Genomic DNA, 17,639 nt, shown 5'->3' on the forward strand with positions numbered 1-17,639 from the left:
GACAGTGATTTTAAAATGAATTCCCTCTCTTCAGAACATCGAGTGCAGTTCTGTGGATTCTCTTCAGTGTGCTGGAAAAGGATATTTTAAATAGGCAAAGGGCAAAGTGTACTGAGAAGAACAAGGCTGCAGGTCATGCATAGTTCAAGGTGGCTTTGGAGGTTCAGGGTCTGGTTTACCCAGCATGTGATCTCATTTGTGTCAAACTTCTGAATGCTTTTGTTGCTGTTCTGTAAGATCATGGAGATGTCAGCGAAAGGAATCAAACCTGTTACCTTGGAACTTGGAGGCAAATCTCCACTGATCATCTTCTCAGACTGTGATATGGAGAATGCTGTGAAGGGGGCGCTGATGGCCAACTTCCTCACGCAAGGCGAGGTACGTACCTATCCCAGGGAGAGGTTTCATAGGAATCTCCACCCTTCCAGCCAACAGCACGTTTGAAAGTCTCTTATTTTGAAATGGTTTCAGACTTACAGAAAAGTTGCACCAACAGGACGAAGAATTCCCGTGTACCTTTGATCCAGGTCCCTCACATGTTAACATTTCATCACATTCACTTTGTCCTTCTCTTTATCTGTCTGGATGTACATACGCATGTTAAATTTTTTCTGAACTGCTTGAAAGTTGCAGGAATAAGACCCCTAACCTCAAAATATTTATATGTATTTCCAAAAAACGAGTGCAATCTCTTACATAAGCACAGTCCACTTGCTAAAGTCAATAACTTAATATAGTGCTATTACTCAATCCACAGCCCTTATTTAGATTTTGCCATTTTATTTGACTAATGTCCTTTTAGTAAAAGAAAACTTTTTTTTCTGATCCAAAATCTAATCCAGGAAGACATATTACATTTAGTTGTCATGTCTCCTTAAGTCTGGAACAGTTCTTCCGTCATTCATATCTTTCGGGACTTTGACGTTTTTGAAGACTACAGGCCATTTATTTTGTGGGATGTCCCTCATTTGGGGTCTGTCTGGTGTTTCCACTTGATTAGATTCAAGTTATATATTTTTGGCAAGAAAAACACCAAAAAAGTGATGTTTTGTCCTTCTCAGCAGTGTTGTTAACTTTAATCGCTTGCTTAAGATGGGTTTTCACTGCAAAGTTACTGTTTCTTCTTTTATAGTTAATAAGTGTCACGTAGGAGATGGCGCAAGGCTATCCTGTCCCTCATCCCACTTTCACCCACTAGGTTGAGCACCCTTTGATGATTTTTGCTGGAGGTAGTTTTTATTATGGTGGTCTTCAAATGATGGTTTTCCAATTCTGTTATACCTTCTACATGTATTTAGTTCTGTTGTAAGAAATACTTTTCCCTTCTCCCTGTTTGTTTCCTATTCATTTGTCTTTATCGTGGATTCTTGAATTGAATTATGGACCCATGGATTCTTACTTCATTCTGTGGGTTATAACTCATTACTATCGTTATTTATTTTGATGCTCAAATAATTTCAGATTCAGCTAGTGGGAGCCCCTTTCTGTGACCTTATGATATGTTCTCATTATTTTGTTTTTAGCACTTCTTTACTTTCTGGCATAGTAAGGTGTTCTAGACCCATCTTATGCTTTCCCTGGCCAAGCTGTGGAGTCAGCCATTTCTCTAAGGAGCCTTGGTTCTGTTTAGTGGTAAACGGTATTTAGAAACCATGATCTGGGTGCCAGGTATACTCGTTGCTACTGGGCTATCATTGCTTCTAGGCCCTCTCAGAGGGCAGAGCTAGGAAATAGATGTTTGCATATGTGTATGTACGTAAACACACACACACGCACACACACAGGTCTATTTCTGTATCTATCTGTATTATAACCTGAAGTTCATACAGATATTTCCAATACTATAGGGTTTATTTCAGCCTCTTCTGTTCCATGTTTCTAATTTCCTTTTCTGACAGTGAGAAATTTGGCTCCCATTATCCACAATATATTTATTTAATTACTCAGTCCTAGAACATTTATAATAGTTTCAGATCTGTGATCCTACACCACTGTGAAAAATAAACCTTCTAATTAGAGTTCAAAATTTTTTACAGAGCTTTTTGTCTTAAGTCTGAGGGTATACAGTCATGCATTGCTTGATGATGGGGATGCATTGTGAGAAATTTGGTGGTTTTCTTGTGCGACCATCACAGAGTGTACTTAAGCAAACCTAGATGGTATAGCCTACTACACACCTAGGCGATACGGTACTAATCTTAGGGGAACTACTGGTATATGCGGTCTGTCATTGACTGAAACGTGGCAAATGACTAGTTAAAATTCTGCATTCAAAAGTTAATTGGGTTGGGTCTTCCTTCACCACCCCTTTCAATATGGTTATGATACTCATTTTAAATAAGAAATTTATTTCTACATGTCTTTCATTTGGGGTTTATTTTCCCCCATCCTTGCATATTTAAAAAATTTATTTATTTTGATTAGGTGAAATACTAACATGGTTCTAAATGTCAGAATTTTACCAAAATGCGCACAGAAATGGCAGTTTTCCCCATTCCTTCTTCCTTGGTCCCATTCCTTCCTTCTTTGCCCTCTTCCTGCCGACCCCCTGTAGGTGGCCAGCCTAAGTTGTTTCCGATTTTCCTTCTTGTGTTTCTGTTTACACAAATGAGCAGGTACTTGTGTATTTCCTATTTCCTCCTCTTTCTTATGAAAGATAGCTATTAGAGGCACGTGTTTGCACTTTGCTCTCTTCACCTAATATATCCTGGCAATCACTCCATTTCATTTCAAAGAAAACGTCTTCATTCTCTTTTACAGTTGCATAGTGTAAATCTTTGTGCAGCTGGTATAATTTATCCAACTACTCTTTTGTTTGGGTGTTTAGGCTGTTTCCAGTATTTTGTGATTACAAACCAGTGCTGTGGTGAATAACCTCGTGCATGTGAATTTTTGTATTGTTGGAGATATATTTTCAGAGTAAATTCCTAGCAGTGGTAAATGCATATGTAACTTTTTGTGGCTATGGTTTGTGGTAAAATATACATAACATAAAATTGACCGTGTTAAACATTTTTAGGTGTACAGTTCAGTGTAAGTAAGTATATTCACATTGTTGTGCAACCATCACTACCATCCATCTCCAGAACTCTTCCTCTTACAAGACTGAAACTCGGTGCTCATGAAACAAGAACCCCATTCCCCCTTCCTGCCAGTCGCTGGTAACCACCATTCTACTTTCCTTCTCTATGAATTTGACTACTCTAGGTACCTCATAGAAGTGGAATTATAGTGTTTGTCCTTTTGTGTCTGGCTTATTTCACTTAGCATAATGTCTTTAAGGTTCATCCATGTTGTAACATGTATCAGAATTTTCTTCCATTTTAAGACTGGATAATATTCCATTGTATGTGTATATTACATTTTCTTTATCCATTCATCTGCCGGTGGACATTTTAGGTTATTGTACCTTTTGGCTATTGTGAATAATGCTGCTATGAACATTGGCATACAAATATCTGTTTGAATCCCTGCTTTCACTTCTTTGGGGTATATACCCAGAAGTGGAATTGCTAGATAATATGGTAATTCTGTGTTTAAGTTTTTAAAAAAATGCCATAGTGTTTTCTAGCAGCTGCACCATTTTGCATTCCCGTCAGCAATGCCCAAGGGTTCCAATTTCCCCACATCCTTGCCAATATTTGCTATTTCCTGTTTTTTGATGGTAGTCATCATAATGGATGTGAAATGATATCTCATTGTGGTTTTGATTTGCATTTCCCTAATGATTAGTGATGTTGAGTACATATGTAATTTTATAAGATAGCGCCAAATGCCCCTCCAAATGGGTTGGACCAGTTTGTGTTCCTCCCAACAATGTACGAATGCCTATTTCCTCACGAGGTAAGCAATGGTATTTCACTGTAATTTTAATTTCAATTCTCTAATTACGAATGAGATTGAGCATCTTTTTTAGGCTTAAGGACCATTTATGTGTGTGTATGTACATAAATTTTCCGTAACTTTTGTCCATTTTTAAATTCAACATCCGGTCATTTCCCTCAATTTTTTAAAGTTTCTTTTTTCTTGTTCATATATAGTAAAGTTCACTTTTCTGGTGTATTAAACTATTAGTTTTGATTTTCCTTAAATTTTTATAAGTTATTTAAATATTAGTGATACTACCCTTTATCTGTGGTTACATTGCAAATATTTCCTTCTAGTTTGTCAGTTGTCTTGGCTTTGTTTAGGCTGTTTTTGCTATGCAAAAGATTTTTAATTTTATTTTATCAAATTTATCATTCTTTTTCTTTCATTGCATCAAGATTTTCAGTACTACTTAGAAAATCTTTTTACTACACCTAGGTTATAGAGGAATTCACCTGTATTTTCTTTTGGTAGTTGTATGGTTTCATATTCCATATTCAGACTTCTGATACATTTAGAGTTTATTCTTGTATTTGATGTGAGATATGTATCTGATTTCCCACCAGTTGTTCTAGCACCATTTATTACTAGTTCATCTTTGTTCCAGTGGTTTGAGATTCTACCTGAATCATAAACTGAACGTCCACGAGCACTTGGATCCATTTCTGGACTTCCTTTTCTATTCTGCTGTTCTGATAGCATTTGAACAGTATTTATGTTCATATCTATGGGAGGGTCTAAATAGTCACAATTTGTGATTTTAGAGACATACATTGACTGCGAAATGCTTTGGGGTTTTATTAGGCTCAAGCCCTCAGTTTTTAATCTGTTTTCACTCTTTCACTCCTCTCCTGTTCTCACTTCCTACTCTTAAAATATACAGTCAAAGTGAGCAGCTGATGTGAGCAACTAGGAGAAGTCCTGTGGGTCATATTGATCTATTAATGGCCTTAAGAAAATTTAAACAAACAAAAAGATATAACTTTTATCACAAAAGGCAAACAGTTTCGCTTGTAGGATGCTATGTCCATAATTACATATGTGATCCTATTCAGTATGGGGATAATTTTTAGAAATGGAACTTTTTTTAAAGAAGTATACTGTCACTTTAAAGGCACTCACTTTTCCCCCCTTCCCTTTTTTCCTCCTTACTTATGTGTAAATTTGTGTCTGTCCTTTAGGTTTGTTGTAATGGCACAAGGGTATTTGTGCAAAAGGAAATTCTTGATAAGTTTACAGAGGAAGTGGTGAAACAGACCCAAAGGATAAAAATTGGAGATCCCCTTCTGGAAGATACAAGGATGGGTCCCCTGATCAACCGGCCACACCTGGAGCGAGTCCTCGGGTTTGTTAAAGTGGCAAAGCAGCAGGTGAGAAACAAGTGGAGGTGGGGTGGGGCGAGCAGGTGGGTAATTCTGCCTAAGTTCCTTGCTCTGTGCCCTTTTCATGTTAATATGCACTTGGCTTTCATGGCGTGAGCAGTGTTCTGCTTTGCGCTTGCACTGCAGAGACTAAGTACAGTAGTTCCCCCTTAGCCATGGAGGACACGTTCTGAGAACCCCTGTGGATGCCTGAAACTGGACAGTAGCAAACCCTACGTATACTAAGTTTTCTCCTATACATTCATACTTGAGATGTGACAGCAAAACTAGCACGAATTTGTTTTTCCATTTTCACAATTTCACAGGTAGAAGACTCGTTCTTACTGTAGATCTTAGCAACGTCAGCATGTTATTTTTTTCTTTCTTTATGGAGTCGAGCATTTTCATCTTTGCACTTAAAGGAAGCGCTTCTTGGCTTCTCTTTGATATATCGAAATTGCCAGCATCACTACTTTTGTGCTTTGGGGCTGTTATTGAGTAAAATAAGGGTTAACTTGAACACAAGCACCATGATGCAGTGACAGTTGATCTGACAACCCCGAGGGCTACTTGGTGACGAGGAGCAGGTGGCATATACGCTGGACAAGGGGATGATTCATGTCCTGGGAGAGATGAAGCAGGACTGTGCAAGATTTCATCACGCTACTCAGAACAGCATGCAATTTAAAACTTAGGAAATTGTTTATTTCTGGAATTTTCTATGTAGTATTTTTGGACCTCAGTTGACTGTGGGTAACTGAAACCCAGGAAAGTGAAACCAGGGGTAAGGGAGGACTGCTACACACATTTGTCCAGGACACACTTAACATTTCAGAAATGCACATGGGGGTTGTATGTTTAATATAAAATATGCATCATATTTTTCTTATGTTTTTTTTTCTTTTTTGACAGGGTGCTAAAGTGTTATGTGGTGGAGACCTGTATGTACCTGAAGACCCCAAATTAAAGGATGGGTATTACATGAGACCTTGTATATTAAGTATGTCTCCTTGTTTGCTTTTAAACAGTTTGAATTAAATGTCAGATATAAAAGAGTCTTTATAAACTATGTATATGGTGTAAAGTGAGGGTTGGCAAACTGTGTGTCCCCACTACCCAGATTTAAGAAGTAGAAGTTTGGTATCACCTTTGAAGCCTCCTGTGTGTCCCCACCTCCTTGGATGACCATAGGTGTTAGTTCGCCTGGGACTTATTCAGTGTACACCTCTTGTCCTGGAAGCGAAGAGCTCAAAAAAATGAAAGTGCATGTTTGATTAAAAAGTAATGAATTTCATTTCTCAAGAAAGTTGGTAAAGAATGTGTTTTTCTTTGAACTATAGGTCATCAATATAAAAAAATAATTTGTCAGACAGTATGTTAATATTTTTTAAAATTATGTAATTTAATAATTTTCAGCACCTTCTTTCAATCTTAAATATCTCCTGGTTTGAACAATCAAGGATATGGTCATCCTTCTGGCCTCAAACCCATTTACTTCCCTCCTACCTCGGGGGGGCCACTGTTCTAGATGTTGTTATTGTCATTCTCATGCTTTTCTCTATCGTTTTATAATGTATGTTAGCACCTCTCTAAGATATTGTAGTTTTATAGGCTTAAAAACCATAAATTATTTTAAATTATACAATTAAACTATTATAAAATTATTATAATTACTATTAAAACATTAAAATAATGATTATTATAGAAAAAACTATATATAGGTTGAATTATGTTGTATAATTCCTTACACCTTATCTTGAAGATGGATTTAGCTGATTTTTGTCCCTACGGTGATAGACATATCAGTTTCAACACCTGATATTTGATGTGGGTTGGCCTTTAGCCCTTGCCAAAGAGAGATTTGCTCATGTTGAAAAGCCTCGAACCTAACATCCATACCATGGATTAGCTTGTAGTTATTAGATGAGTAAGAAAGGCTTACAGTATATTTTAAAATAAAAATATAGATCAAACAATCATTATATGGTATTATCGTAAATCTATTAAAAACCAAATATGCACATAGGAAAAAGAAGGAATGGAGTATGCATCATAATATTAATAGTGGATTTCACTGGATGCTGAGGTTAAAGGTGATTTTCTTTATACTTTGTGCATTTCTGATTATTACAGATTTTCTACAGAGACCATGTATTTTACAATTAGGAAAAAAAACTTACTTTTAAACAAGCTGTGAACCAAGGCAAAGATTAGGGAGCTAACTACCATAACTTTATTCTAGTGAGCCTGAAAGCCTGGTTTGTGGTCCAGGGCATCAGTATTACTTGGAAAACTTGTTAAAATGGCAGATTCCTGGTCCCTGCCCTAGACCTCTGAATGTAACTCTCAGGCGGTGGGACCCAGATATCGGCATTTTAATAAGTCCCCAGTTTATTTTTATGCACATTGAAGTTTGAGAATGACTCCAGAGTCTAGATCTTTAGATTCGTTTCCTTGAGATTTGGGGGCTACAGTATAGTGAGTGAGCCGTTTCCGGCAGGAACCCTTCCTGTTGTTATATGTCAGTTGCTACCTTATCCCCTCACCTCTTTGACTCTCCAGCCAAGAACTCACTGCACACACAGCCATATGGCATTATCAGCCTGCATAAGATGATAAAGTATTTTCTGGGACTATTGGGTAATGAATTGTCTTGGGTAATTTAATATTCTGGCTAGCAATTTTCCTAAAAATTAGATGTGGATTACTACTTTTCAAAGACTTAGAACATCATAAACGATCCTTAAACTCAATCCAAGAATTATTTAATATGTCTTTGAAGATAGTTTATGTGTCCCTACAGTGCAGTGTTAACACTCAGGTGACCAGTGTGCTATTCTTACTTTGTATACACCAGCTCTAATCCATCTCGTAGGAGATTTTAGACATCGTCTTTGTAGATGTATGAGTGGTTGGTTTTTACACTTTGGGCTAGTATAAAGCTGATATTTATTTATTTATTTATTTTTAAATATTGGCATCTGAGCTAACATCTGTTGCCAATCTTTTTTTTCTCCTTCTTCTTCTCCCCAAAGCCCTCCAGTACCTAGTTGTAGATTCTAGTTGTGAGTGCCTCTGGTTGTGCTGTGTGGGACGCCGCCTCAGCATGGCCTGATGAGCAGTGCCGTGTCTGTGCCCAGGATCTGAACTGGCGAAACTCTTGGTTGCCAAAGCAGAGCGTGCGGACTTAACCACTCGGCCACGGGGCTGGCCCCAAAGCTGGTATTTAGAGTAGGGTTCTCAAGCTTTTTTTCGGCCTCCACGTTGTTTACGTGTATAACACAACTTTTAAGCAACATGTCTTACTCCATGCGGTGATTACCAGCACTGACATAAGCTTTCAGCTTTCAGCTACGATGCAAGTAAATGCACCACTCTCTTGGGACTTACTGGGGCTCGGGATTAGACATCTAGATATAAGAGCTTCTTTAGATATGGGTATTTTAAAATGTCAAGTGTGAATTAAATAATTTTAGGGAATTAGCCACTTTAAGGAACTTAAGTACATTTTCGTATAAAGTGAACACCCCTTCAATTATTTAGGTTTGTGTTTATATAGTGGATTTTCTTTTTTTATAGCATTGTTTCTAATTCGTATCACAGTTATTAAGAACATGTGGAAAAGTAGAAAAAAATTAATCATGTGTAACATTTTAACAGAAATTGGGACAATATCCTATACAGTTTGTATCTTCTTCAGTGAATGTTTTATCATGAGCATTTACTTATTAAATTTTCTTCAAAAACATTACTTTTAGAAGCTTCATAAAAGTTCACCATTGGGATGTGGATAGTTCATGTGATCATTCCATTTATTTTGGATGTTTAGTTTGTTGCTTCTGGTTTTCACTATTATAAGTCATATTGTGATGAAAATCCTTATACATACATCCTTGTTCACCCCATTAGATATTTCCTCATGATAAATTTAAAAAAGTGGATTTGAATTACACAAAGACTACAGCTCTTTAATAGCTATTGTTAAATTGCCATGCAGAAAAGATATTCCAATTTATATTCACACTAGCAATGTCATATTGACGTTTCTGTAAAGCTCTGTATTTCACTGTTTACCATGAACAAGAAGACGTTTTCAAGTGCCAGGAATAATAATTCCTTCACTGATGTTTGGTTTTATTATAATGTTTGCAGCTAATTGCAGAGATGACATGACCTGTGTGAAAGAAGAGATCTTTGGACCAGTTATGTCCATTTTATCATTTGACACTGAAGCTGAGGTTCTGGAGAGAGCCAATGATACCTCTTTTGGACTAGCTGCTGGTGTCTTCACCAGGTACGTGGGGAAGGATGCCCCAAGCAGCTCTGAAGAAATGGAGCTGCAGTAACTGCTTAGATGTTTAATTGATCTTATTCTCTCACTGGAGTTTGCCTCACTACATTTTCATCAGCATTTTCTGTTTGCTTCAGTAAAGTCAGAAGATGCCAAAATAGCATTTTGTACTTAGCCCTGCATGTCCAGAGAATGCTGCTACTGAGTTTAAATTGAACTGTAAACTTTATTGATGAAAAGTCTGTCTTTTTTCATTCATTCATTGGATGAATAAGATCCTGATCTACGTAAAGTATTGGGTTAGGAGCCTTTTAAAACATACACGGCAAGGAATTTAGAACCCTATAAGCAAGTAAATACTGGGTAGTATGCTTCAAAAACATGATGGTTAGTGGCGTTATAGTAGTTCCTAACTGGAATGCATTGTAACACATGTAGATCTTTTATCTATTGTTGTATGTTTAGGGTGCTGTTTCTGATTTTAACTATTGTAAGTAATGCTGTAATTAATATCTTTGTTTGTAAACTTGAACCACTATCATAAAAGCAAAAAGTGACTTGCGAGCAAAATTTCTTTGAAAATGATTGCAGATTGCTCGATTATATGTAAACTTTGATTAGTCTTTGGCTGTAGTAGGCCATTTTCTAAGACTGCTTTACACTTGGGATTATGCTGCTTCCTTGGTGATATATAAGGGTAAATTTTTTTGTAGTTTTTGGTCAGGAACCTGGGAAGAAAGACCCAAGGCTCCGTTAAGGACCTGATGTCATAGCTTCTCAAAGATTGCGGAGCTGCTTTTTATTTTTGATAGACTATTTTTCAGAGCAGTTTTATGTTCACTGAAAAATTGAGGAGAAGGTACCAAGATTTCCCATATGCCCCCTGCCCCTACACATGCATAGCCTCCCCATTATCAACATCCCCCACCAGAGTGCTACCTTTGTTACAGTTGGTGACCTACATTGACACATCGTCACCACCCAAAGTCCTCAGTTTATCTCAGGGCTCTGTCTTAGTGGTGCACATTCTGTGGGTTTGGACAAATATATGACATGCATCCACCATTATAGTATCTTACAGAGTAGTTTCACTGCCCTAAAAATCCTGTGAGGAGGTGCTTTTTAAATTTAAGGATTGAATGAGTGAAGTCTCTGCTTTTGCTTTCTTTGCGACCGAAATACAGACAAAGGCCAATTGCAAAGGAGGGTAGCTCCGGTATGCGTTGCTTTTTGTTAAACAGCTTTGTTTGGATCATTCATGTACCGTACAATTCACCCATTTAAAGTGTACAAATCAGTGGGTTTTAGTATATTTACTGGCACCAAATCTAATTTTAGAACATTTTCATCATCCCAAGAACATTAACATTCACTCCCCATTCTCTTCGCCCCCTAGTCCCTGGCAGTCACTGATCTACTTTCTGTCTCTGTAGATTTGTCTCTTCTGAATATTTTGTATAAATGGAATCGTACAGTATGTGACCTTTTGTGATGCTTCTTTCACTTAGCATAATGTTTTCAGGGTTCATTTATGTTGTAGTATGTATCAGTACTTTATTCTTTCCTGTTACTGAGTAATATTTCATTGTATGAATAATACAACATTTTGTTTGTGCACCTGTTAATAGACATTTGGGTTGTTTCTACCTTTTGGCTATTACGAATACGTAGCATCCGTATATGAGTTTTTATGAGGATATATGTTTCATTTTTGCTGGGTATATAAGTGGGAGTGGAATTGCTGGGTCATGTGGTAACTCTTCTTAACTTTTTGAGGAGCTGCCACACCGCATTCCAAGGTGGCAGCACATTTTACATTCCCGCCAGCCATGTATGGGGGTTCCAGTTTCTCCACATCCTAGCTAGCACTTGTTACTGTCTGTCCTTTTGATTGTAGCCGTCCTTGTGGGTGTGAAGTGGTGTCTCTCAGTTTTGATTTGCATTTCTGTGAGTTGTCTTTTCACTTTCTTGATAGCCTCATTTGCAGCAGAAAATTTTTTAATTTTGATAAGTCTCATTATTCTATTTTTTCTCTTATCTGTTACTTTTGGTGTCATGTCTCAGAAGGTTTGTCTAACCCAACGTCATAAAGATTTATTCCTGTTTTCTTCGAAGAGTTGTATGGTTTTCACTCTGACGTTTTAGGTCTGTGATCCGCTTGAGTTCATTTCTGTATGTGGTGTAAGAGAAAGATCTTCCTTCCTTCTTTTGCATGTGGATATTTAGTTGTTCTAGCACTATTTGTTGAAAAGACTGTTTTCCCCCATTGAATTGTTTTGGCGCCGTATTGCTGCTACTTACTTTATAGGTGCTTTTGGATGAGACTATAAAACTCCAATTCTTATCTATTTTGCCTGGATGGCACAAGATTTTAAAACATATTTTGAAGAAATAAGAATTTGGCAATATTTTGAGACCCTTAGAACTGGCAGTCTAACTTTTCCTGTTAAAGTAGCAGCAAAAGAAACTATGAATAACCAACGCAGTTTTCTTTTTCTTCATAGGGACATCCAGCGTGCTCACAGAGTGGTGGCTGAGCTTCAGGCTGGAATGTGCTTCATTAACAACTATAATGTCAGCCCAGTGGAGCTGCCCTTTGGTGGATATAAGAAATCAGGTGAGGAGCTGGGGATTGTCAGAGCAAACCCGGGTTTCTGGAGTTACCGGTCATAATTCAGTCCTTGTAGACCAGGTTCCTAAACGTGTCTGTATATCAGAATCACCTGGGAAAATATATAGATTCCTGGTGCTCCCCAGACCCACCACATCAGTCTCTGGGAGTGGAAGCCAAGCATTTTTTTTTTTTTCCAAAGGCTCTCCAGAAGGTTCTCATGTGTAGCCTGGCTTGTGAACTGCTGATATACATCTCAAAAGGTTTATCTTGTGGGTAGGATTACTTTTTCTTCACAATCTGTGGTAGCTGTAAACATAAAACCACTCTTAGAGGTTCTAAACTGGGGTGTTCATCACCATCCACTGTGGAGTTTTTAGATTCCTTTTAGGTAAAGTGTCTCTAAAGTAGTATCTCAGAAAGCATATATTTTGTTTTCCCTATTATGCCAAATTAATAAAAATCCCTTAGGGGCCAGCCCAGTGGCGCAGTGCTTAAGTTTGCACGTTCCGCTTCGGCAGCCTGGGGTTCGTAGGTTTGGATCCCGGGTGCAGACACGGCACCGCTTGGAAAGCCATGCTGTGGTGGGCGTCCCACATAGATACTAGAGGAAGATGGGCATGGATGTTAGCTCAGGGCCAGTCTTCCTCAGCAAAAAGAGGAGGGTTGGCAGCAGGTGTTAGCTCAGGGCTGATCTTTCTCAAAAATAAATAAAGAAAGAAAGAAAGAAAGAAAAAATCCCTTAATCTAACCTCTCACAATCAATTGTAGTCATTATTATTACACTGGATGGCATATAGGAATGTTTTCCCTAAGCCCCTGTGCATTCATTTCATTCATTCAATAATGACAATCTATCAGACATGTTAACATGGCAAATTTATAAGTCTAGCATGTTAGGAGGAGACTTGAAGCATCAGGAATATAGCCATTACTTAGAGGTTCTTTCGTTGGAGTTGTGGCCTGTAATATTCACTGATTTCTCATACTCTTCTCTATGGAAATTGGCTTGGAATTGTAGAGGCCCATTTGAAGAGTCTGACCCCTCTTGGCAAATATTTATGACTATCACAGTGTTGGCAAACATGTAAACCCTGATGCAAGCTGATGAGATGGTGGGTGTTAATTTGGCAATACTGTTTGGTATTATCCTGGTATTCCCTAATCATCCTCCAGTGATCATCCTCGTCCCTGTGGGGTACCCAGAGGAGATGTACACACAGGCCCAGAGGCAGAGTGGGAGCCAAGGTGTTGTTTTATTAGTACCTAACCCTCAGCGCAGGGAAAAGTTTGTTTGGAATCTGCAGCTTAGGCCTTCATGAGGCCTCCTAGGCCGACCTCCCCTTCCCCAAATCTAAATCTTCAGATCAGTGCTCACAGACGTGCCTACACGGGGTGAGAGAGACAGAAAGATGACCTGACCTGCAGAGCAGTACCTGGCCTAACATACCCGGCCAGCTCCGTGTTAGAGGGTTTGGGGAGGAACAAAAGACAGAATGAGGCCTCGCCCAGACCTTTGTGTGTGTCACCTTCTGAATGGTGCCCCTTGGAGATGTGCATTTTCGGGAACTGGGCCTTGCCCTCAGGAGGCAGAGCCCACCTTTGTCTGGGGCAGGATGCACAAGAGGGACCAGCATGAGATGCTGTCCTTTGAACCTGTGACCTAGAGATCAGGCAATGTCTGGGACGTCAAGGGACCTGGAGAGTCCCCTCCTCCCTGTGAGTGGGCAGGGGTAAGTAGCAGGCTGCTCTCACAGGTTTAGTGTAAGAAAAGGTGACCAAACCTGTTATTTAGAGTTCAGTCTTAAGTTAACACCGATTTTCAAAGGCATCAGGTAGATTGTTGTAAAGAATGCTTTAAAGCTTGATAAGAAAGTCTGGACCTTTTCAGACTTCAACCCAGAGTAGTAAATACCTGGAATTAAGATTCGTATTGGTAAGAAATGAGACCTGAGGATTTCTCTGTCCCCATCCCCAAAGGCCAGAGGGTCACTTTTCCCCTGCGTAACTCCTCAGATAATGTATGCAATTGAGGACTTAATCCCAAAACTTTTGGGTTCTGTGTTCTTCTCCAGCCCGGAGAAGCAATGTGCATCTCTAAAATCCGTGTGACTTTTCAGACTATTGCAGTGATGGCTCATCCTGACCCTTTCTCTTCCTTTCAGGGTTTGGCAGAGAGAATGGCCGTGTGACAATTGAGTATTACTCACAACTAAAGACTGTGTGCGTGGAGATGGGTGATGTGGAATCTGCTTTTTGAAAATGTGCAGTGGAACCAGTCACCGTGGCCAAGCTCTGGACTAATGAGAATCGGCTCTCTTGACGAGAGGCAGTGCCATTTAAAATCCGTGCTGTTTTAAATCCAGGGTTTTGGTCAGTCAGGTTAAGAGAATGGATCAGTGTTATTCTTCATCACTCAATCATCTTCCTAATTGAAAATGTGCGTAAGTGCCTTTGAGATACTAATCAAGAAAGCTGTGATTTTCCTTAAAGCAAATTTCTGTGATGTCTTTAAGACCCAGTAACATACTTCTGGAGAACAGAGAGAGTGGCACCAGGGTTATGCTTCGTCCACAGATTTGACCCACTGATGGTGTTCATTCTTTAGCTTCCTTGAGAGAACTTCTTCCCTTAGAGGGTCCTGGTGAGATGAGGAGAGATGATTTCTGCTCACTGACGTTTTAAGCTCTGTCTCCTGTCATTCCATTGAGAAAGTGGACAGTCGGGTTAGAGGGGATCAGATAGTGGACGGGGTCAGCTCTGTGTGACTGTTGACTTGCCAGAGCGAGCGCTTGGTTTCCATTCAGTGCTGTGGTGGAGGAAGCCTGTCTCGAGTCCTTGAACCACAGCGTGCTCTCTTAGGACAGAAGGGTTACCTTTCAAGTATATGTATTATTTGTTTGCTCCTATAGTATACTGAAGTTCAATAAATCGTACTGTTAATCCTTCCGGTTTGATGTTTTGAAACTAAACACATCTCATGGTTGTAGAAGGACACCGGGTAGGGCTGAAGTTAAGTATATAAGGCAGAGGACTTGACCTTCTTTGCAGTAAGTACCCGAGAGTGAGCTCTAGTTGCTGACGTCATCTTTTTATGGTCCTTGTTAACTTGTAGGCTCCATGTTCTTCCTCACCTTGATGAGCACCCGGACCTTGAGGAGCCAGCAGACAACGCTGACTTCTCAGACTGTTGCTGTGGTCCTCGTCCTGCCCCCTTCTCATCCTTTCAGTGCAATAGTTTATATCAATAGCCATATTAGTCAGGGTTCTCCAGAGAAACAGAACCAATAGAATAGATAGATAGAAAGGCAGATAAATAGACAGATAGATGATACGTAGGTAGGTAGGTAGAAAGGTAGACAGATAATGTCTAAGAGGAGATTGATTATAAGAATTGGCTCACGTGATTATGGAGTCTGAGAAGGCCTACAGTCTGCCATCTGCAAGCTGGAGACCAAGGAAAGCTGGGAGTGTAATTCAGTCTGAGTTGGAAGGCCTGAGAACCAGGGCACCGGATGGTGTAAGCCTGAGTCCCTGAGCCTGAGAACCAGGAGTGCTGATGTCCCAGAGCAGGGGAAGATGGATGTCTCAGCTCAAGCAGAGAGAGTGAATTCACCCTTCCTCTGCCTTTTTGTTCTATTTGGGCCCTGGGCTGATTGGATGATGCCCACCCATGGCGGGGGGGGGGGGGGGGGGGGGGGGGGGGGGGGGGGGAAGGGGTGGGCTTCTGCTTTTACTCAATTCACCAATTCAAATGCTAATGACTTCTGGAAACACCCCCAGAGACATACCTGGAAATCATGTTTTCCCAGCCATCTGGGCATCCCTTAGCCCAGTCAAGGTGGCACATAAATTAACCATCACAACAACTAATTTAGTAGTTAGAGGTAGGGGATGATTCTTGTTACTGGGCCTACGTTTAATTATGTATTGTGTTGGGCAAATACTGAAGTTTTAGAACATGACAACAATGGAATCAACCTCTTGGTGTTTATTTGCAGAGGGCACATATGTGATACTGAGCAAGGCCAACAAAGTGCCTCACCCATGTCCAGGGGATCCTCGTGTGACTTAAATGGTAGGCCCCGTCGGGGAGAAGGTTTAGTTCCTGTTTCTAAAGTGAAAACAGCAGGGGCAAGGGAACCCACAGTCGAATTCTCACTGTGTTCCTACTGCGACATCCCTTCCCATTCAGTACTCACACGAAACCTAAGGAAGATGCTAGCCCTGATTTTCAGATGAAGGAACAGAACCGGAGAAGTCTTGGTCCCAGTCAAGTCAGTCGTTGAGGAGCAGGATTCCAAGCCAGGCATGTGGGACTCCGACTCTTGTGCTTTCTGCAATCCTTCCCTAATTCCTAGAGCTTAACTCAGTGTTAGTTTCCTGTGACTGCGGTAACAATTTACCACAAACTTAGTGACTTTAAAACAACACATACTGATTATCTTACAGTTCTGGAGATCAGAAGTCCAAGATGATTTCACGGGGTAGAAACCAAGGTGTTGGCAGGGCCACGCCTTCCGGAGGCTCCAGGAGAGCATCCTTTCCCTTGCCTTTCCAGCATCTGGAGCGGCATTCCTTGCATTCCTTGCCTCAGGGTCCCTTCCTCTATCTTTAAAGCCAACACCTTGGCGTCTTCAAATCCGACTCTGCTCCCATTGCCTTCTTTGTCTCTATGTAGTCAAGCCTCCCTTTCTTCCCTCTTATAAGGACCCTTGTGATTGTTTTGAGGGCCCATCTGAATAGTCCATAATCTCTCATCTCAAGATCCTGAACTTAATCATATCTGCAGAGTCTCTTTTTGCCAAATAGAAGGTAACATTTACAGGTTCTGGGAGTTAGGAGATGGACATATTTGGGGGCAGCATTATTCAGCCTACCACACCTAGCATGGCTCAAGGTGTGTTCCAGGATGTCATCAGCTATTGTATTTCACAAATTTACCTGAACAAAGAACCTCATGTTTTGTGGGGTTTTTTTTTTAAAGAAGCCACACTCATTTGGGGTGAGAGAGCTTTTTAGTGAGTTTTACTTTTTTCTTCTTTTGGTGAGGAAGATTGGCCCTGAGATAACATCTGTTGCCAATCTTCCTCTTTTATTTCTTTTTTCTCCCCAAAGCCCCAGTATGTAGTTATATATCCTAGTTGTAGGTCATTCTAGCTCTTCTGTGTGGGATGCCGCCACAGCATGGCTTGTTGAGCAGTGTTTAGGTCCATGCCTAGGATCTGAACTTGTGAACCCCAGACTGCCGAAGCAGATAGGGCAAACTTAACCACTCGGCCATCGGGCTGACCCCAGAACCTCGTTTGTTAGTGAAGTGACCTGTAAGAGTAATAATTAACATCTACAAAACACATTAAGGAAACATTGATTTAACCAAGAGGCCAGGCCTTCCTCTGACTTGAGAGAAATTGTGTCATCTAGCTAAATTCTCCTGAAGTCATCTTTTTTCTCTACTACTATTCTGATATACTTTTTAGAGTTAAGAAGCAGAAGGTACCCTTTTCTG

General features: G+C 39.9%; 1 protein-coding gene across 2 annotated transcripts in view; it reads left to right on the plus strand.

Moving 5' to 3' along the window:
• Nucleotides 1-15,078, plus strand: part of ALDH9A1 (aldehyde dehydrogenase 9 family member A1) — a 28,487-nt gene extending 13,409 nt beyond the window's left edge. For both annotated transcript variants that reach the window (XM_001492799.6, XM_023640803.2), the window contains exons 6-11: nucleotides 238-378; nucleotides 5,049-5,237; nucleotides 6,141-6,228; nucleotides 9,381-9,522; nucleotides 12,024-12,136; nucleotides 14,296-15,078. In XM_001492799.6, the coding sequence (XP_001492849.2) occupies nucleotides 238-378; nucleotides 5,049-5,237; nucleotides 6,141-6,228; nucleotides 9,381-9,522; nucleotides 12,024-12,136; nucleotides 14,296-14,390 (768 nt within the window). In that variant the 3' untranslated portion in view covers nucleotides 14,391-15,078. The remainder of the gene's footprint in view (nucleotides 1-237; nucleotides 379-5,048; nucleotides 5,238-6,140; nucleotides 6,229-9,380; nucleotides 9,523-12,023; nucleotides 12,137-14,295) is intronic.
• Nucleotides 15,079-17,639: the final 2,561 nt, after the last annotated feature.

Source organism: Equus caballus, chromosome 5 (genome assembly GCF_041296265.1).
Source record: "Equus caballus isolate H_3958 breed thoroughbred chromosome 5, TB-T2T, whole genome shotgun sequence".
Taxonomy (NCBI): Eukaryota; Metazoa; Chordata; class Mammalia; order Perissodactyla; family Equidae; genus Equus; species Equus caballus.